The 23,320-nt window shown below is 37.3% G+C and overlaps 1 protein-coding gene across 7 annotated transcripts in view; it reads left to right on the top strand.

Annotated features, from left to right (window-relative positions):
- Positions 1-23,320, top strand: part of LOC133650217 (dedicator of cytokinesis protein 3-like) — a 92,878-nt gene that overhangs the window by 27,474 nt on the left and 42,084 nt on the right. For all 7 annotated transcript variants that reach the window (XM_062047241.1, XM_062047232.1, XM_062047210.1 and 4 more), the window contains exons 14-21: positions 11,804-11,929; positions 12,002-12,126; positions 16,084-16,246; positions 16,323-16,429; positions 19,047-19,218; positions 19,303-19,400; positions 21,974-22,057; positions 22,374-22,474. In XM_062047241.1, the coding sequence (XP_061903225.1) occupies positions 11,804-11,929; positions 12,002-12,126; positions 16,084-16,246; positions 16,323-16,429; positions 19,047-19,218; positions 19,303-19,400; positions 21,974-22,057; positions 22,374-22,474 (976 nt within the window). The remainder of the gene's footprint in view (positions 1-11,803; positions 11,930-12,001; positions 12,127-16,083; positions 16,247-16,322; positions 16,430-19,046; positions 19,219-19,302; positions 19,401-21,973; positions 22,058-22,373; positions 22,475-23,320) is intronic.

Here is a 23,320-nt window from a genome sequence, read left to right as displayed (position 1 = left end):
TTAGTCGTAGTAATAGTAATAGTAATAGTAGTAGTAGTATTAGTACTTTCAGAAACATCCAAGAAAAAGAAAAGGCAGCTGATAGTCAAGTGCAGCAAGAACAGAGGCGGAGGACAGGTCATGTTTGAGGTCACTGTTCGCTTTTGCAATAGTACTTTGATATTTTACAACACCTAGTGAATTATTGTGGCCTCAATAATTCACTAAATAGTTGTATTTAATTTAGTCTATCTATGATGGGACAATGCACAGAAACATTAAGTTCAGAAACAGATATGTTCTGTACCAGATTATATCTAAATAGCTACTTTCCATCTGCAGTCCCTGGCTACCTAAATTAAAGGGATCCAAAAATCAAGCAATAAAATTATGACACTAATTAATCATAATAAATATATACATTCATAATAATCAATAATTAATCAAAAATAATCATACTGTAGCATGTAATCAATTATAAGAAAAGTCACCAAATGCCCCTTCATGGACACATACTTACCATACAATACAACCACACCTTATTTACATCATCACACAAAGACCATACATGCTCTTGTTCACATCTGTCATCATTCGTAAAAACAACCAAGATTTTAACAGCCATACCTCACAATTTACAACAAAATGCTCTCATGGATAAATATACTACACATTAAGTTGATGTGTCAACATAATGCCCATCTTAGTGACCGTGTGAGCAGCCTTGATTGCTCCAAAGCCACCTTTTAACTTCAAATTTTCTATTCCTTTTGTTATAACGTGGAGAAGGCTAATTGGTCTGTACATGTTCTGGTCTTCTTTATTTCCTGCTTCATGGATTTAATCATAGTAGCAGTTTCTCGACGTGGTAGGGAAAGTGTTTTCCGTTATTGATTTATTTATCAATCGTTGTTATACGAGCAATAATACAATCCTTATATGTTTTTAGGAAGATAGTGTCCAACCCATATATATATATCTCTAGATCGTGAGTCTGATAATGCAGTGGAGATTTTGTTTACCGTAACTTTGTTTCATTTGTTAATTCTAAAATTAGTCCATCCTGAATAAATGACCATTATTTGCACTGATTTTGAGGGACTTTTTATTCAGGGTTTGTACAGACTGATGAAATGTTCATTAAAATTATTACTTATGTCCAGACTGTCTGCGACAGTAGCGCCATTGATATTTAATGTTATAGTGTTGTTTCTTGTTTGCTCTCTTTCCGTAAGTTTGTATCTGGTTTTCCATAACTCTCTATTGTTCCCTTTTGCAGCTTTGATTAATTCTAAATGAAAGTCAGCCTTAGACTTCCGCATAAACATTGTAACTTTGTTCCTCCAAACTTTTAAAATCATACGATCTGTATTTAGACCTGTTTTAATTGCTCTTATGAGAGCTGAGTCCTCATGTCTTTATTACAATCCAAATTGTTTTATTAATCCAATGGTATTTTTATTTTACACTCTTCTTTCTGGTTTTGTATTCGTGTATTTACAGATGTTCTCTTTGATTTTTGTCATCCAATTGTAATTCTAGTAGGGCTGCTTATCATTTGTATCATGTAGAAGCCGTTTATAATATCCTTAAGTTTCTTTCTACGTGTTTTATTTAACCAGTCCAGATTAACGTCCCCCATGACGTTACTTCTTTCATACTATGCTGTTTGAGGATGTCTGAAAATTAATCAAGAAAAATGTCTTTAGCTGTGGTCGGTCGGTGTACTACAATTACCTTGAAATACATTTCTGAGGAAAATGTGATTTTAATTTCAACATACTCAAATTGATCTACTTTTAATGTTTTCCCTTTCATAAATCATAATTCCTCCCCCCTTTGTCACTCGATCTGTCTTTTCTGTAATCTTGTCCCCCGGGACATTAATTAGAACGAAAGGTGTTATGGGTTTTAACCATGTGTCTGATAGACAAGGTAATCCGGATTAGAGTCTGACAGTAACTGCTGTATTTGTTCAGTATGTTTCCTGTGGTAGAAAGTTTAATAATGCGGACACGTTTGTTACTGAATACTTTCTACAGACTTCTGTCTCTCTGCGACTTTGTGTATGTAATAAGCAACTACAATTATTTGATATGCTTAAATTTTGTTTTAGCTCAGCTGTTGTGTAGCTGCTAGCTCTTTGTAGCCTACAGCAGGAATGTCCAAATTGCAACCAATAGCTATGTTTTTAACAGACAACCGAAATAATTGAAAATGTGGTATTAGCGTATCGGTTCAATCAGCGGCAGCTACGCCCTGTTTTATCATATGCCCTAAATTTTTGGTTTCGTAGGCAGGACAGAGGGAACAATGTGGGTCATTAGTTGTCCATCTTATACCATTCTAATTGTTGTAAGGATAGTTCACATGAGCGGCCATACCTTGAGTCCCACCCTATATAAGAGTCAAAAGGCTCCTATTATGAGTCGTCTAATTGGTGATCATACACTTTGGCGGTTTGGGTGGCAGGGCACACGGACGCACCTCAGTCAGCCAGTGCTAGGACAGTTGGAGCAGTCCCCGTCCTCCACTCGTTCCTGGGAGGCGTCCCCAGTAGTTGTCAGCTGATGTCGTGCTGTCAGGCAACATCAGGAAGTTCCTTCTGTGCAGTATTGAATTGTCAGGGCACAGTTCGTAAGCAGGTCATTACAAGGTGTGTGCAGGTTGACCACAAAGGAATGCTTCAAAGATTGTGTTGAACATTGTCCGTTGACACTTATGTCCAGCAGGGGTCTGTTTGTATCCTGCTGTTCGTCCTGCTGTCACACCTGTATTTTTTGTGAGCATGTTCTGGCTACACCTTGGAGCTTGTCTTGTTCAGAGAAGCTGGCAGTCCCCCGGCTGCACATCCTTTCCACCCTCGCTTGACCTAGCACAACCGTGGCTACCACCCAAGTCCGTCTGTATGGTTTTACGTTTTGTTGAGGTTTTTTCCTCCAGAATTTTGGAACTCAAAACATGTACACCCATCGTTTTCATATCCTCTCGGTTAGTTAAATTTTGCATATCACGTTTTAAAATTACAGTCTTAACTATCCCATTAATTGCTAATCAATAACCTTAATTCAAAGATTATACGTACTACTTCATGTGTATTTAAGTACCCTTTTAATTCACTTAAAGATTATCTATGAGTTAATTTAAACTATCATTTGTCTATCAGTAGCCGCGAGCAAGCTGTCATGCTTGCACTCTGACCTCCCGCTGTGCGTGATATTCTCCAAAACAAAAGAATGTTTTTATTCACGTTTCTCCTTATCTTTCAGCTAAATCTTTTAATCTTTTAACTTTTAACGTCCGCACTGTGTTTATTTTTTTGTCTGCATTTTAATTTTGCTTTTATTTTCTTTCATTTCACTTTGTTGTCTGTGAAGCACTTTGAGTCTGCCCTTTCCTGGAAAAACGCCACACAAACAAAGCTGCCCCGCCTTGCCTTGCCTGTCTCCGACTGGTTATCCAACCTAGTCACAACAAACACACAAGGCCATGCTCTAAGCGCCAGGCTTAATCACACTTCTCCTCTTTTTAACACTTTATCCGCTCTTATTCTATTTATTAATGTAGGCTGTTATTTGTAATTATTATTCAACACTATTCACAGCAAACGGTTGTAAAGTTATAGTTATTCGCATTATACTCTCAAAATCTGTAGCTAACTGAAAGCTGTTGAGATTTGGTTTGCCTCTTTCATCTCAGTGGCCTATTGGTTAGAGTGTCCGCCCTGAGATCGGCCGGTCGCAAGTTCAAAACCCCGGCCGAGTCATACCAAAGACTATCAATCAATCAATCAATCAATGTTTATTTATATAGCCCTAAATCACAAGTGTCTCAAAGGGCTGTACAAGCCACAACGACATCCTCGGTGTCGAGTGGGTCTGACATAATATTGTGAAAGTCCAACACATCAGCGAAAGTCCAGTCCATGGTGGGGCCAGCGGGAACCATCCCGAGCGGAGACGGGTCAGCAGCGTAGAGATGTCCCCATCTGATGGACAGGCTAGCGGTCCACCCCGGAGCAGAGTAGAAAAGAAAAGAAAAGAAACGGCAGATCAACTGGTCTAAAAAGGGAGTCTATTTAAAGGCTAGAGTATACAAATGAGTTTTAAGATGAGACTTAAATGCTTCTACTGAGGTAGCATCTCTAACTTTTACCGGGAGGGCATTCCATAGTATTGGAGCCCGAATAGAAAACGCTCTATAGCCCGCAGACTTTTTTTGGGCTCTGGGAATCACTAATAAGCCGGAGTTCTTTGAACGCAGATTTCTTGCCGGGACATATGGTACAATACAATCGTCAAGATAGGCAGGAGCTTGACCATGTAGTATTTAAAAAATAAAAAATAAAAAATTTTGGAGCCAAATCACCAAAAATGATTCCCGGGCGCGGCACCGCTGCTGCCTACTGCTCCCCCCACCTCCCAGGGGCGATCACGAGTATGGGCCAAATGCAGAGGACAAATTCCACCACACCCAGTGTGTGTGTGACAATCACTGGCACCCCAACTTTAACTCTAACTTTATTCTGTCATGCCATTATCCTCTTCTAGCTCAACATCCAGAAGTATGGTGTACTGCAATGTCTAAATAAAAATATAAATTACTCCAAACTAAAATGTCAGACTGCACTTTAAAGTTACCTGACTTAAACTTACTTTTATTAAATTGATTTCCAAACTAACTACCACCACAGCAGACATCTTCCTCAATCCTATCCCAATACTCCCATAAATTAAAAGTGTTTCACAATAGTGGTTAAGTAGTTATTTTAAGTAATAGATCTCAATATGTAGAAATTAATAAGACTAAATCTTTACCAGAAAGAGTAACTTGACAGAGTATATGAACTAACTTCTTGAGAATAATAATTGATCATAAATATGTTTGAAGCCACATATTGAACATATTAAAGAAAAATATCCAAATCCATTGCTATTCGGTATAAAGTAAAACACATGCTGAATAAGAAATGTCTGCACATGTTATATTATTCATTTATTTTTCCATATGTAATATTGTTTTGAAGTTTGGGGAAATGTTTATAGAAGAAATATAGACCCAATACTTAAACTTAAAGGGCTCATTTCAATAATACGCAAAGCATTATTATTATGATCATATCAATCTATTTTTTATAAGTCATAATGTGTTAAATGTTCAGATAATTTAATTTTAAAACAATGGCAATTATGTTTCCAAGTAAAGAACAACAGCCTTCCAGTTTGTATTCTTAGCTTATTTACATTATGAGGAGACACTATCATTTACAGGGGATATTGATTTTTGAAATAGGTCAAGTAAAATAAAATAAAAACACAAATGTATTTCAGTTTTAGGATTTAAATGATGTACCATCCTCAGTGATGAGCTGAACACATGTAGTTTTTTGTTATGGTTTTGGAGACCCTTGAAAAGTAAAGTTTTTTGAACATTATAAAATATAGTAACAATTACTTTCATCTTTTAACGTTGATGTTCCAGGTAATTTAATGTTCAGTAAATGTATATCATAGGCCGCCTATTCTTTTTTTTCGGTCATTCTTTTTCTTTTTTGTTCTGTGTGTAAATGTGTATGATTGTTAATATGTCTAATTTACTGTTAAACTGCTCACACAAATTGGTTGATGGTTGATTATATGACCCAAATAAACTTATTTCATCTATTCATTCATTATCTATCGCACTCATAGTTTTATTCCATTTTGGATGTAATTATTCCTATTGATTTCTTCCCCTTTCACTCAAACAACTAAACAAACAAACAATTAAACAAACTTGCAGCTAACCACAATCAACAGCATACCATTTACGAATACCTTCATTTGTCACTTTCTCATCTTTTCTTCACTTTCGTTTTCCTTTACAAACAACATCCTGTATCCATCTCTTCCTTACACTTCACCCAATGTTTCTATTTTCTGTTCTCCTAGAAACCATTCACATAACGTAAGGTTATAAACATTCCTTTCCCATATTTTCTCAAACCATCCTCTTCACCCTCAATCTGTTTTTTCACCCGCTCTCTCTTCCTCTCTCTCTCACTTTCTCTCCTTCTCTCACAATACAAACACAATAATCCAAAATAATCAGTCTTATAAAATAATTTTAGCTTTAGATATGATTTAGGGCAGTGGTTTTCAACCTTTTTTCCCAGTAAAATAAAAAAAATACAGCATAATGTCATCATTTTCTGATTTATTAAATTGTATAACAGTGCACCATATTGCTCATTTGTTGTGGTCTTACTTGACTTATTTGGACAAAAAAATATAAGAATAACTAAAACGTTTTAAAAATTAAACAAATGATTAAATTATAATAAAGATTTCTATACATATAATCAATCATCAACCTTCTTTGGATATTGCAATAGAGATCCATCTGGGCTCGTGAACTTAATTCTAAATATTTATTTTGTTGAATAATTATTCTTCTATAATTATATTTATAAAGGATTTTGAATTGTCGCTATTTTAAAATATTTAAAATCTCAGGTACCCCTTGGCATACCTTCAAGTACCCCCCTTTTTTGTCCGGGCGGAAACACCATATCCTCCTTTGAGAACTACTGGTTTAGCCTATAAAAAATCCTTTGTCTCATACATCATTAGACTGTACAACTCCTCTTTGGGGGGGCTAGGATGACAGGGAATGCAAAACAATAACAGTGCAATACTTTTTTATATCATGGTCGTTAATGCCTAGTTTCTCTTATTTTACTGTTCTATTTTTATTCTCCTTGTAATATTTTTCTATTTTGTTTCCATTTATACCCTTATTAGTTACTGTTTACTTTTTACTTCTTCTTCCTGAGGGAACTCTCCTGAAGGAATCAATAACGTGTTATCTGTCTATCTATCTATCTATTACTAACCCGAGCACAATTCATGACGTCATGCTCATCTTGCAGACAGTTATTTCCATTTAGTTTTATTCTCTACATGTAATTCTACATGCACCAATGTCACATAGAAATTTGCTTTCTTTGTTATTTATTTACATTATTATTTCTGGTTTACTTGCTGTCTGTTTACTTAAGTTCTCATATTTTGGTCTGTCTTCCTTCTGATTAGAATTTGTTTAACGCTTCTCTACGTTTTGTTTTGACAATGGCGCTGAGTGTTGGCGAGTCTTATCTGTACTTCTTCAGACTCTATGTTTCACAGTTTGCACAGATGCCCTTAGATGTATTAGAATATAAATTTAACTTTTATTTTATTGTGTGTTTATTCCTGAAAAAAATTAAAATGTCAATGTATAATCAATTTATCTGTATCAAATTTAAATTCAATATTATTAATTAATTTGTTGTATAACTATTAATTCAAAGTTACAATGTGTCCTAATCTATGATGTGCGTGCGTGTGTGTGTTTGTCTCAACTTCCACACAGGAACTGGATGGATCAGATAAGCAACAAGGCTGTTCAATACAGTATATTACACACATAATTAATGACTAATGAATTTAACAATGCTTCAATGTCCCAGTCCAAATGTATGTATTGATATTTAAATGTTTATTTATTCATATACAGTATATTTTATTTTTCCTATTATCAAAACCAACCTGTCAGCCTTCTCTTCAGATTGAGTACAGCTGTCCACTATATATATTTATATATAGTTTTTTATTTATTTATTTATTTATTCTTTAAACCTAGCTCAATGCTAAACTAATCCAATGCTATGCTAACAGTGTCACACCTCTTCGGCCCAATGCCTCGTGCAGCTGACACTCACACAGCCTCGCCACTTCTGACACTCTTATCTCAAAATGTCTCCCAGCTGAGACTCCTTTTTTTTTTTTCTTTATATGCGTCACACAGTCACTCACACAGAGAATTTACCAGCGAGCAAGAGCCTTTTTTCCCGTACTCAAAATCTCAGTGTGTAAAACAACTGTAATATCGCACAGTCACAATCACCAGTATAGTTTAAAACAAATTCAAATGACTGGAATTCGCTCGCAGCGCCAAAGAGGGGTAGCTTCCCTGCTTAGGCTGCTGCCTCCACGATCCAACCTCTTGATAAGCGGAAGAAAATAATTATATGGATGGATCATTCACTCATGTGTTTTCTGTACATAACTTTGTCTACTTTCTCACACGCACACACATTTTAGACAATTTCCCAACTTTTACAGATAGCGGGGCTGTGAGAAAAAGCGTGAAGGGAGGTTGGGAGGTGAGGAAAAGGAAGGGGGGGGGGGGGGGGGAATTAAACCAGATAAGAAACCAGGTGCTACACAAAAGTTATTAAATTACGCATATATCTAAATGTACCAACATAAACTGACTCACTCAATACACACACATTTCAGCATTCATCATTATACACACACATTGTTAAATTACCATACCACCCAATTGTCCGGACAAATATAAACAACTAATGCACGCATGCTTTTGTGGAATCGGCCGTCTCATATCACAAAAACCAGGTTCCATCATTGCTCATAAAACGGCGATTAACCCGTTTCATTGGAGCAGCACCTGCGTTATCCCTGACCATCACGGAAAAAACCTGGCCTAACGCCCAGTAGGACCACGGGGAATCACCCCGCAATCCTACAGACTCGTGTCTGGTCAGTCCATACAGTTTCACCAAGTTTCACCAAAGCTCTACCATATGCAGCCCGATCAATACCTGTCTATTTGCAGCAAATTTCCAAATTCGTCGTGACAGCTATCCGCTCAGTTGATCTCCTTTACCGGAGTCAATGAGCGGTCACCTATAAGAGGCTTTTCCCACCGCTGCAGTTTCCACATAAACAGATATGTCGCACCTTCATAGACGTCATCAATTTATATGGGCCAAATGTCACACCAGTTAGCAAATCTTGCCTATAATTTAGCTGTATCCAACTCTGACTAATCTGATGCACTTGCAGCAAGAAGCATCCTCTGCCAGCAACGACAGAGGATGAAGAGGTTAAAAGAAATTTTTCGTCTCACATCGTCTATGCTTTAAAAACACTCCAAACCACCAAAATTCTATCAACAATCCCCTTATGTTAAAAACAAGAAATCACAAGTTTTCAACAAACACACAGACAAATGATCACATATAAAACAACTCAATCCAACCATAATTTACCCCAGTCCAGGTTGTTTTTGGAGAACCTGACTAAACCTATCTTTTATCAAAAATAGATTCAGCAATTAGTCTTATCGATCCGGCTCTCTCCAGGCAGAAAATGTTTACACTTTAAGCAAAACGCTTACCTTGTGATGCGCGCGTGCAACACACTGTCTGCCTGACAGAGAGAGCGGGAGCGGCTGTCGACCTGTAACTTCTAAACCATCCTGTTCGTGATGCCAATTTGTGTAGTGGATTGTCCGAAGCTTAAACAGGCAACAAAAGTAGTTTAGTACAACAAATTTATTTACCCATTATCAGAAGTGCAGGTTGAATTAAGTTGGCCGTGCAGACAGACCACATGTTACTCCGGAGTAAACAAGACACACACAAGCCAAAATCACTCTCGAGTTCCGGTCTTCTGCCATTTTTTATATGTCTCTTGTGCGTCATTGTTTGTTATCTAATGCGTCATGATTGTTTTGTTTTGGTTTTGTCTGTTCCAAAACAACCTTGTATCTCTTAGTCATATTTGGAAATTCTAAACATTCTGTAAACAGGTTGGCACAACTCCATATTCACCTTTGTCCCACTGGCACAGAATAGAAGAGAAATTAAATGAGCGTACATTCTTGATAGACATGCAATATAGGTCAAAGGTCAGAAATTCTACTACAACAACACAGTGAAATAAAAACATACCCAACAATATAGGAAACACAAAATTTGTCAATATTTTTCTGCCATCGTCGAGCCCCTATACAAATATAATAGTACAAAACAAGAAATGGTAAACTTTAAGTTCTTAACGAAACAATAAATGCACTTTTATGTCGTCGCATGGACGCTGTTGCGTCTGACCAGTCCTCCCTCCCAGGGAATTAAAGTCACTGGTCAATCCCAAGTTCTTTCAGATGACATATGCAGAGTAAGAAGGACCATCAAGACAGAATAGGACTATTAACAAGTTTTACTGAAACTTCAGGAGACAAGCCCACATCAATACATTCATATCGGCTTCTCGAATTGGTTTCCCATTCAAACGGAAGAGCCAACTTCTTGCACACAATGAAAGCCCCCACCTGTCCAGAAAGGAATACAGCCTCATTGTTCTACTACAGATAAGACATAAGGGAGTACTCCAACTCCTACAGTGCAAGCTTTCAAGGTAACACACACAGTTTACTTGCGGACATAAAATTAAAAAAATAGAAAGAGTACAAATGGAAAAACACTAGCTGCTTTAAACATAGAAATAACTCTTAACATATATGCATTCTCCACAACGCCTACCTCTACCGTTATCAGGGACAAAAGGGAAGTAGAAAGGCGTGTTCAACGCATATAAAGAGGCAGGTGTCACAACAATTATTGCAGTAGTTAGTTTAGTTTTTTAGTTTAGTCTTTATTTGAAGGGACAATGCACAGAGACATTAAGCTCAAAGACAGATATGTTCTGTACCAGATTATAGCTAAATAGCTCATTTCCATCTGCAGTCCCTGGCTACCTGAATTAAAGAGATACAAAAATCATGCAATAAAATTATAACATTAAAATTATACTATAGCATGTAATCAAATTAAGAAAAGTCATAAAATGCCCTTTCATTGACACATAATTATACAATACAACCATACCTCATTTACATAACACAGAAAATACATGCTCTTGTTCACATCTGTCATCATTTGTAAAAAAAAAACATGATTTTAACACGTGCACCTCACAGCTTACAACAAAATGTTCTCATGCATAAATATAATACACATAAAGTTGACATGTCAAACATAGTGCCCACCTCAGTGACCGTGTGAGCAGCTTTGATTGCTCCAAAGCCATGTTTTAACTTCAATTGTGAATGAAGAGTAATCTGTTAGACTTTTCAAGTAGGAGGGACAACGAGACAATGGTTCCACATTGACAAAACATTGAACAACCTTCAGGTATTTTCATGTAACTTACACATTTTGTGTAATTATAACAATAATACAACATATAAAATACATTATTTTACATGACATAATTGACCCCGTTACACTAGGGCAACACACTTATGACAAACTGAAATTAGTGCATACTTGCAAATGAGACTCAGAGGTGTAGGAAATAAATAAAAAAAGACAGATTTTATCAATAAACAAATTAGCATTCATTGTCACCACCTACTCAGTGGCCTAGTGGTTAGAGTGTCCGCCCTGAGATCAGTAGGTTGTGAGTTCAAACCCCGGCCGAGTCATACCAAAGACTATAAAAATGGTACCCATTACCTCCCTGCTTGGCACTCAGCATCAAGGGTTGGAATTGGAGGTTAAATCACCAAAAATGATTCCCGGGCACGGCCACCGCTGCTGCCCACTACTCCCCTCACCTCCCAGGGGGTGATCAAGGGTGATAGGTCCAATGCAAAGAATAATTTCGCCACACCTAGTGTGTGTGTGACAATCATTGGTACTTTAACTTTAACATGAACAAAGTACCAAACATTGGTGTTGTTGAGTACCTATACCTGTTGCCAGGTACCAGGATTGATCGATTCAAAAGTGAAAGGTACCCATCCCAATCTGACTCTGCGGTAACCACACCTTAATTTTGTGTCATTTTAGTGCCGCTAAGCTATTGCTGTAGCGAAGTGTTGTGTGTGTTAGAGTTGTATCATTTCCAACTGTCTGTAAGGCCTTGAATGTGTACTGACAAATGACTTTCAAAGAATCTCGTCATTCTTCATCTCGTGTGCGTTTTTGCAGGCCTCATCATCTCGTTACAGCTGTTACGAGGCGACTTGGAGAATCTCCGCCGAGAAAACAAAGCCATGCTGAGCGGAGGCATGGCCATGACACGCAAGCTGGGCTTCCCTGATGTCATTATGCCTGGTGAGCGCGTGCGTCTCGCCGACGTCTCACAGCACTTTGGCGACTGAAAGCTTTGTCGGTCTGCGCTCGCAGGGGACGTGCGGAACGACTTGTACTTGACGCTGGAGCGGGGCGACTTTGAAAGAGGAGGAAAAAGCGTTCAGAAGAACATTGAAGTTGGCGTTTTTGTGCTGAGCGCTGACGGAGAGCTTGTGAAGGTGACAACGGAAAAATATGTTGTTGTGCAATCTAATTTTCATGCTTAAATGAAGATGATTAGCAGAGGTAAACACCCACTTTTTGTTTTTGTGTAGTGGGAAAAGCATGTGAGAAAAGGAGTAATGCGATAAAACAAACTTCCTCGATGTCTGTGTATATTCTTAGGTGCGACCTTTCACCTTTCATCTGAAAGGTTTTTTCAGTTGTAGAACTTCAGGTGTTGAGTCTCCCTACGTCGGGGGTGTCCAAACTTTTTCCACTGAGGGCCGCACACGGAAAAATTTAAGCATGCGGGGGCCATTTTGATATTTTTCATTTTCAAACCTTAAAGGCCTACTGAAACCCACTACTACCGACCACGCAGTCTGATAGTTTATATAACAATGATGAAATCTTAACATTGCAACACATGCCAATACGGCCGGGTTAACTTATAAAGTGCAATTTTTAATTTCCCGGGGAACTTCCGGTTCAAAACGCCTTTGGAGGATGACGTATGCGCGTGACGTAGCCAGTTTAACAGAGGTATGGCTTCCCCATTGAAGCCAATACGAAATAGCTCTGTTTTCATTTCATAATTCCACAGTATTCTGGACATCTGTGTTGGTGAATCTGTTGCAATTTGTTTATTGCATTATGGAGAAAGAAGCTGAGCAAGCAAAGAAGAAAGTCTGTGCGAAGCGGAGTATTTTGCGAGGGAAGTCAGCAACACAACACAGTCGGTGTTTCATTGTTTACATTCCCGAAAGATGCAGTCAAGATCGAAGAACTCGGACAACAGAGACTCTTACCAGGAGGACTTTGACTTTGTTAACAGACGCAGACGCGATACCGTGAGTACGCTTCCAAACATTTGATCGCTTGCTATAACTAGCTGGAGCTAGTAGCTAGGAGCTAGGAGCTAGCATAACAAACACCTAGGTGTTTGTTATGCGGGATTAATTTGTGGCATATTAAATATAAACCTGGTTGTCTTGTGGCTAATAGAGTATATATATGTCTTGTGTTTATTTACTGTTGTAGTCATTCCCAGCTGAATATCAGGTCACCCCCGGCTCTCACAGCATCTTCCCTATCTGAATCGCTTACATTCCCCACTAGTCCTTCACTTGCACTTTACTCATCCACAAATCTTTCATCCTCGCTCAAATTAATGGGGAAATCGTCGCTTTCTCGGTCCGAATCTCTCTCACTTCTGGCGGCCATCATTGTAAACAATAGGGAACTTTGCGTATATGTTCAATTGACTACGTCACGCTACTTCCGGTAGGGGCAAGCCTTTTTTTATCAGATACCAAAAGTTGCGATCTTTATCGTCGTTGTTCTATACTAAATCCTTTCAGCAAAAATATGGCAATATCGCGAAATGATCAAGTATGACACATAGAATAGATCTGCTATCCCCGTTTAAATAAAAAAAATTTCAGTAGGCCTTTAACAAAATATATGGATTCTTTTTTTTTAACCTTTAGGGCTCCCGGGGACCATAAAGGGTCTCAGTCTTTAAAATGTTATTAATAAGACAAATTATTATTATTTTTTATTTAACGCTTACAGTAAATCTCTATATCAACTTCAGGTTGATATAAAGTTTAAAAAAAAAAGGTTTTATGCCTTTTCTGTCAAAGACAACTTTGTTTTTTATAGTAAAACTGAAATATGCAGTATTTAGTATTAGAGCCTTAAAAGATCAATCATGCAGGACACCGTTGATTTTAATTCTTTAATATTTTTGAGTAATCACAGTGAAAAGTTAAATAAAATCCTACTAAATATATTTGGGATCCAAAAGGTCCCCCACTCATAAAGTGATACATTTTTATTCGTTTTTTTTTACTTTTAACACTTAAATTACGAGATCAACTTCAGATATATCTGTCGATTTTACGTTTGAACTATTATTTTGTTTGTTTTATGCTCTTTTGTCAAACAAAACTTTGATGTTTTTATATGGCAACCACACAATATATTGCATATATTGTCCATATATTGTCCATCCATCTTCGGTTGAAGATGGATGGACAATATATGCAATATGTTTTCCACATAAAACATTTTAAAGTGATATTTTTTAAGTAATAATTCATTATAGCATAGAATTTTAGTCTTTTTTTTTTTTTAGCAATGACAAAAAAAAGAAAAATAAACAAAGACAAAAGAAAAAAAACAGCCTGCATGGCAGCTTTGTGTCAACATTGCAACTTTTTCTTGTTAGATTTCACCTCATTCCACTTTTTTTTAAATGTTTTTTTAAATTTTTGCAATATTATCAATTTTGCAATTTTTGCAGAATGTGTGGCGGGCCGGTAAACAATTAGCTGCGGGCCACAAATGGCCCCGGGCCGTACTTTGGACACCCCTGCCCTACGTAGTCTGTCTCTGATGGGTATGTCCCATGGAGGTAATTACAATAGGGTTGTTTATGTATTGTATTATACACAGAGGCATATTTGGCGCGATGTAAAGGTTCGTAAACCGAAAAAGAGGCATTCGTAAATCGCGGTTCCACTGTAGTTAGTAGTAGTTTTTTTTACTATTTATATTACTAAATTATTGTGTATGCACCTTAGGGGATCTGCTCCAATTTCGTTGTTCTTTGAATCTGTTCACTGTAATAATGACAATAAAACTCTATTCTATTCTATTATGTTATATTCTATGGACGGCGTGGCGAAGTTGGTAGAGTGGCTGTGCCAGCAATCGGAGTGTTGCTGGTTACTGGGGTTCAATCCCCACCTTCTACCATCCTAGTCACGTCCGTTGTGTCCTTGGGCAAGACACTTCACCCTTGCTCCTGATGACTGCTGGTTAGCGCCTTGCATGGCAGCTCCCGCCATCAGTGTGTGAATGTGTGTGGAATGGGTGAATGTGGAAATACTGTCAAAGCGCTTTGAGTACCTTGAAGGTAGAAAAGCGCTATACAAGTATAACCCATAACCCATATTCTACACTGTAAAAAAAAATTCTGTAAAAAAACGGTCATCTACTGGCAGCTATGGCTGCCAAACGAAAACCATAAAATTAAAGTAAAACATTGTAAACCAAATAATGATCAAAAACATTATATTTACAGAAATTTTCATGAAACGTTTTGCGGAAAAATATCGTAATTTTACATATTTTTACTAAATTATTAAGATCAACCACCTTTAATAAAGTGACGATGTGCCAACAGTTCTGCAGAAAAATACCTTTATTCTACAGAGTTTTTCCAAATTATTACGATGAAACACCTTTAATGAAGTGACAATGCTGGCAGTTCCACAGAAAAATACCATCATTTTACAGATTTTTTTCTGAATTGTTAAGATCAACCACCTTTAATAAAGTGACGATGCAAACAGTTCTGCAGAAAAATACCTTTATTCTAGTTAGATTGTTAGTATGGACATAGACTTTTATATAACAAGCTACATATTTAATGAAAGATAATCACTGTAATTTTACATTAATTTGAAAGTAATTTAAGAAAATATAAAATGCTGTGTATAATTAATTTGGTATTTTTCTGTAAAAAAATTTGAAATATACATAGTTTGTCATTACTGGCATATTACTTAAAATAACAGGCGGATTGTTTATTTACAGATAATGTCTTCAATTCTACAGTTTTATAAACTATTTAAAAAAAATAGAAACATTACAGTATAAATTTAGAGTAAATTAACCATAAAAATAGGATTTTTTTTTACAGTGTTGTTGCTTCATTTTGCACCTTTTTCAAACCAGCGGTCTTTCTATGTCCACAATTTGGACATTAAAGAATTTTCATTCTTTTTGAGAAACCGACTGTGGACCTAGAGAAAATGCCCTCCTTTGTTCTGCCATGGTCTCTGCAATGTCGAGATCCCGGCACTTCTCACCACATAAACAACATTGACGAGTTTGCGTTTCAGGGTTTGGTGTCGTGGAAAACTTTCCGGTTGTTGACTCTGTATTTTCGCCTTCTGGCACAGGACTGCATTAGTCTGGGCTGTGGCGAGCCCAACGTTGCGGAGCATCGCTCTTTTGTGCTCTACCACAACAACAGCCCTCGGTGGAGCGAGGCCATCAAACTGCCGATTCCCATCGACCGATTCCGAGGGTCCCACCTCCGCTTCGAGTTCAGACATTGTTCCAGTAAGGATGAACGTGCGGAGACAAAATTAAGACATGGTCTTGATTGTCAGCTTGTCTTCTCTTTGTTTCCCTGAAGCTAAGGACAAAGGGGATAAGAAACTGTTTGGCTTTTCCTTCACACCACTCATGAGGGACGATGGCACCACGCTCTCCGATCAAAGCCATGAACTCTTCGTCTACAAGGTCAGATTGTTTGCCCCTTTATTATTGTGACAATGTTCTTTGGCGACATTTTGTCTTGTGTGAACTAGTGTTGTCCCGATACCAATATTTTGCTACCGGTACCGTTACTTATTATTATTATTTTGATACTTTTCTGTACTTTTTCGATACTTTTCTTAATAAAAGGGACCACAAAAAATTGCATTATCGGCTTTATTTTAACAAAAAATCTTAGCGTATATTAAACATATGTTTCTTATTGCAAGTTTGTCCTTAAATAAAAGAGTGAACATACTAGATAACTTGTCTTTTAGTAGTAAGTAAACAAACAAAGGCTCCTAATTTGTCTGCTGACGTATGCAGTAACATATTGTGTCATTTATCATTCTATTATTTTGTCAAAATTATTAAGGACAAGTGGTAGAAAATAAATTATTAATCTACTTGTTTATTTACTGTTAATATCTGCTTACTTTCTCTTTTAACATGTTCTATCTACACTTCTGTTAAAATGTAATAATCACTTATTCTTCTGTTGTTTGGATGCTTTACATTAGTTTTGGATGATACCACACATTTGGGTATCAATCCGATACCAAGTAGTTACAGGGTCCTACATTGGTCATATTCAAAGTCCTCATGTGTCCAGAGCATATTCCCTTTTCCCGGGAGACTCCCGAATTTCAGTGCCCCTCCCGAAAATCTCCCGGGGCAACCATTCTCCCGAATTTCTCCCGATTTCCATCCGGACAACAATATTGGGGGCGTGCCTTAAAGGCACTGCCTTTAGCGTCCTCTACAAACTGTCGTCACGTCCACTTTTCCTCCATATAAACAGCGAGCCGGCCCAGTCACATAATATATGCGGCTTTCACACACACTTAAGTGAATGCAAGGCATACTTGATCAACAGCCATACAGGTCACACTGAGGGTAGCCGTATAAACAACTTTAACACTGTTACAAATATGCGCCGCACTGTGAACCCACACCAAACAAGAATGACAAAAACATTTTGGGAGAACATCCGCACCGTAACACAACATAAACACAACAGAACAAATACCCAGAACCCCTTGCAGCACTAACTCTTCCGGGAAGCTACAATATACACCCCCGCTACCACCAACCCCCCCCCCCCCCATCTCAAATCCCCCCCCCCCCCCCTCTCCTGAATTCGGAGGTCTCAAGGTTGGCAAGTATGGTCCAGGGACGTATTTCCTGAGTTTATAAACATAATATAAATTGAAAAAAAAAAACGAAAAAAGATGTCGTGATGCCAAAAAATTTCAACGTAATCATAGTAAAATCATCTAGATATGCTCCTGCACTTGGTATCATTACAGTGGATGTCAGGTGTAGATCCACCAATGGCGTTTGTTTACATTGTGACGCCGGTGCTACGGTGTGTAGTGAAGCATGTTTAGCTATTCCTCGTCCTGCAGGGATGATACTTGTAAGAAACATACTTTATTTGTCGCCATGGAGGCGAGGATTAGTGATTTAGAAGTAGCTGAATCACTGCCGACAGCGGCTGGACTTTAGCCGCTAGCTCGCTAGCCATGTCTTAAAGCACCTCTTCCGGTGGCCGTTTTTTGATTGATTGATTGAAACTTTTATTAGTAGATTGCACATTACAGTACATATTCCGTACAATTGACCACTAAATGGTAACACCTGAGTAAGTTTTTCAACTTGTTTAAGTCTGGGTCCACGTAAATCAATTCACGGTAGTGAATATAGCAGTGTTATAGCTTCACCTTTATCGTTAGTTTTTAAGCCAAAATGTGTCCGTTCTCCCTTTTCTGTCTACACAAGTTGTCTGTTTGCAAGTAGTCCGTGATTGTGCACTGCAGAACATGCTCGTCTGCTCATAAACCAGCAATGACACTACATAATTTGATTTGATTTTTGATTTTTATTAAGGATCCCCATTAGCTGGTTGCCACAACAACCCACTAGTCTTGCTAGGGTCCACAAACTCAATACAATTACAAGTAAAAGCATATAATTATAACTACACAATTCAGAAAAAAATAAAAGCATCAATAAGAAAACAAGCAAACAATTTACAGTCACAGAATAATAATTACCATATAAATATAACAACACAATACAAAACCAAACAAAAATCATCAACAAGCAAACTAATTTAAAGACTCAGATAAAATATTACTTTCCTTTTAAAAACCTGTTTACTTTCAATGCCGATGAGAATTTGAGGCAGGTTATTCCAGAGCGAAACAGATCTATAGATAAAAGATTTCCGCAAAGCATTCTTCCTGGGACGAGGGAGTACAAAATGCCCCTCACTAGACGCCCTGGTATTATGATTAATATAGTGCTACTGTAAACTATTTGGGCCATGAGAAAAGCAGGAGTTTTACTACCGGTTACTGATTTGAACAATATTTGAGTATTAGCTGACAACAATAATGACGACGGGGGCGCGGGGAGGGGACCGGTACTTTTCAGAGGCAGTATAGTACCGAATATGATTAATTAGTATCGCGGTACTATACTAATACCGGTATACCGTACAACCCTAGTGTGAACCATCCTCCTCATTTCATTGGCCCTCTATTTGCAATTACTTTCTTTGTGGCAACCATTTAAGACCATTCACATGTGACCTCAGTGTGACGAGAACACAACCTTCAATAACCCCGCCCACTATTTGGCCCTGCCCTGCTGCAAAGACCACATAAACGTCGGTCCTGGCGTGGCGACCAGCCTCCTCTTCCAGCGCAGCAGCAGGGAGACCTTCTGGATCTCCACACAGCTCTCGTCCACCAAGCTCACCCAGAACGGTAAAGAAGATCTCGGTCTCTGCGTTCGGTATTCAAGATTGAAACCCTCTTTGTGGAGACAATAATGTGTCTCTGGTTTTCTAGTGGACCTGCTGGCTCTGCTGAAATGGAAAGCACACCCGGATCGAGTCACAGACATCCTTGGCCGACTACGACACATCAGTGGGGAGGAAATAGTCAAGGTGAAAAAAATCTTTCAAATTCATGACAACTTTTATTTGCCTTACCCTGAAAGAGTACTATTGTACTTTTACATGCACACAATATTAATAGTGATATGAATATATACGCACTTCCATCCACAAGCAATAGGAATACAGTAGTAGCTCAACTTACTTTTAATTGGTTATGTGACAAAGTTCTTAACTCAAAACGCTTGTATCTCAAATAAATGTTTCCTATTGGAATGAATTTAAATCAATTAGACATGGCAAAAACACAAAATACGTAATATTTCACCCAAAAATATTTCAAAGTGAAATATTCGATTTGAAGAAATTGGAGCCTTAAATAGGTCAATATCTCATAAGAACATTAATTTTGATTCATTATTTTTTGAGCAATGTCAGTTAAAAAAAAATCCAACTCATTCTTAAGCATAACACTTAAAAATAAATACACTTTATATTGACTCATAGATCTGAAATTCATTTAGAGATCTAAGCAGTGAAAAAATATAATATGTTACCTTTTTTTAAAAAACATTTTTATGACTTAAAATGGAATATTGGTTAAATCTAATATTTGATCTTTTTGCTTTATTTTTCCATTGTATATAATCTTAATGTTGTATAATGATGGATCAGAAAGCTTACAAGGCCCTGTCTAAATTGGGCCCTAAGATAAAATGTATTTGGAATTTATTTAACTTACACATTTTCCTTTTGTGTAAAACAACTTCTATATTACTGAATTTAATTAGATGCATGATTTGGACTAAAAACTAATTCATGGGAAATACATTGTTCATTAATGTTGGCCCTGCGATGAGGTGGCGACTTGTCCAGGGTGTACCCCGCCTTACACCCGTGTGCAGCTGAGATAGGCTCCAGCACCCCCCCACAGTAGAAAATGGATGGATGGATGGATAAATTGGTGCTTGGCCACACAAAAACTGCACCATTTTAACATGTAACATGCTTTAAAAATAAATAAAAAAGATAAGAAATATTGTGATAAAAAAAGAATACAATAGAATGTACGACTTACCGCTACAGTAGTTTTATGAAGAAATGTAGTAATGTATGACATTTAACATGGACAGAGGACTTCTACAATATCTACTTCCAGTTGCTTGTCCGTCAAACACACCATCATAGCAGCTTTTCCATATTTTCATTTAGATAGATTTTAACATTCTTGGCTGGTGTCATCAACTCATTTTGCTTCAGGATGGTGCAGACTAGCAGTGATACGCTCAAATTGCTTCACCAAGTCGGTCATGTTTTTGATTATTTATTTCTTTAATTCAATGAAGATCATCCACTTCTTATAAGCACAGTCCTTCACACTCACCTTCTTCCTTACCATGGTTGGAAAACAAAGTTATGACAAGCTCTAGATATAAGCTAATGCACGGATCTGTGGCATTTGCTTGGACAACTAATGGCAGGGATGCTTGTGATTCAAGTGTTTGCTTGCAAATTAAAGCATAACAATTTGTTAAGAGACAGCTTGTATCTCAAAACACTCTTAAGTTCGGGCACTCTTAAATTGAGGTACCACTGTGTGTCCACTTACATCTTAATCAACATAATCCGAATATTGTTAATTTCTTAACGTCAAAACAAAACGTTGAATCCCAAAGACAAAATGTAATTTTTGTTGCCTCATTTTTAGCGTTGTATGCTAATCAAAATAATTTTTTGTATGAATATTATAAAAACAACTACAGATAAAAGTGGTTTCTTTTAAGTTTCTCACATATACTGTAATACTCTTCCACAGGCCGCACCTGCCTAAATCGGGGCAAAACATGTTCACACTGTTTTATTCATGTAAAATGATTTTTGATACTTTTTAAATTAAAATTTAATTTTAATTAGATGCATGTTTTGTACTAAAATGAATTCATGGGAAATAAACTGTTCAGTGATAAAACATTTTTAATGCACATCCCCAGCCAAGATTTGATTCCAGCACCAACACTATGCGCCATAGGGGACAATGACAATTGGGGTGAGGAATACTTTTGCGGTAGACTTTCATATGAAGCGCCCTGTCATCCATTAATTGACATTTTATGTGTTTATACATGCACAGCGTGTGATCTGCGTATAGGGAATGGCGGCACTGATTGTTCCCATACTTGTGCCTATTTAAGCAACTCATAACAGTGAAATCTCTTCAGAATATCTAAGCATACATTTGTTTTCTCTTCACCCCAGAATTGTAAACCTTTACTGCCTCCATTTGACAAAATACCACATTTCTTTGTGATGCGCAAAAAACATGTAATGTCCCGCTCGAGCGCATTCTCTGATAAACTTGATTACATGGCCTAATATTCGGAATGACCTTTATTCTGAATCGTCAATTGAAAAAAGGTGTTTACAAGTTTCAAAAGTTTGTATAGTTGAATATAATTAATGTTGTGTGCATGTAAAGGATTTAATTTACTTAACACTTTGTTAATATGCCAACAACATTTCCCAACACGACCTGACAAATGTAAAAAATTTTATCCTGGCAAGTAACTGACTTACTGTTCTTAAACAAATGTAAATAAGCATAGAAATATGTGTGTGTGTTTAAGTTTCTTCAAGATATTCTGGACACATTGTTCTCCATTCTGGATGACAACACAGACAAATATGGACCGCTTGTCTTCCAGAGTCTGGTAAGTTGTGTCGTTACATAAAGCAAGACAATAATTTGTCTCTGAATGACTTAAAATGTTCTATACTGTATTACAGACCAGCTAGCAGAAATAAAAACTGACTGACAAGTAATTAGTGTCACTGAGACGCTCATTAGCATAGAATGGAGACCAAATAATCATGTGACCTGACACAGACACACTCACCGTCTGGTTTTTTCAAGTCTCTGAAATTATGAGAAGAACATTTTCATACTGTAACTATTAATTTTTATTGGCCATTGGAATGCTGATCCCAGAATTCAACTATTTGACCCATAATGCATTTCTTCATCAGGTTTTCATCATCAACCTGCTCAGGGACAGCAAATACTTCCACTTCAGACCCGTCATGGACACGTACATCCACAAACACTTTGCTGGCGCTTTGGCTTACAAGTATGTGTGTGTGTTTGTAAAAATGTTGATCATTCCGCATGTTGTGTAATTGCTACCTAATTTTGTATATGTTAGAGCAAGAATGTCAAACATGCGGCCCGCAAGATGAGTTTGCTAAGTGTAAAATTTAGCTGCATTTTTAAATTTAAGAAACTGCTGTTCTAAATGTGTCCACTGGATGTCGCAATAGCAATTCTGTTAGGCAAGCAATTAGTTACATGGCAGCCCCAGAGTTTGACCTATAAGTAAAAATTATTCACACGAATCAACAGACTGTATAAAATAACGAATGTACCTTTAGGGCAGTGGTTCTTAACCTTGTTGGAGATACCGAACCCCACCAGTTTCATATGCGCATTCACCGAACCCTTCTTTAGTGAAAAATAAAATGTTTTTTTTTTTCAAATTCAAGACAAAGTTATATGTTTTTGGTAACACTTTAGTATGGGGAACATATTCTAAGTAACAAAGACTTAATTTAAAGTTATTTGGTTAGGGTTAGGGTTAGAGGGTTAGGGCCAGGGTTAGAGGGTTAGGGTTATAATAAGGCCATGCCGAATAAGGCATTACTAAGTCCTTAATAATGACTAGTTAAGAGCCAATATGTTACTAATTTGCATGCTAATAAGCAACTAATTAATGGTGAATATGTTCCCCATACTAAAGTGTTACCATGTTTTATTACTGGTGCACAAAATGAACCGTGCATGAACATCACCTTGTTCAAAGAACAAAACCAACACAGTGCATAAACTCACAACAAATTACACACCCGCAAGTCAGTCTGACTTCTGCTGTTGCCGTATCCGTAATACGCCGATAGGGAGAAGTTTTTATTTACACGAT

The sequence above is a fragment of the Entelurus aequoreus genome, linkage group LG01 (genome assembly GCF_033978785.1).
Source record: "Entelurus aequoreus isolate RoL-2023_Sb linkage group LG01, RoL_Eaeq_v1.1, whole genome shotgun sequence".
In the NCBI taxonomy this organism is placed as follows: Eukaryota; Metazoa; Chordata; class Actinopteri; order Syngnathiformes; family Syngnathidae; genus Entelurus; species Entelurus aequoreus.
The sequence above is the reverse complement of the archived record's forward strand: the minus strand, read 5'-3'. Positions and strand labels throughout refer to the sequence as shown.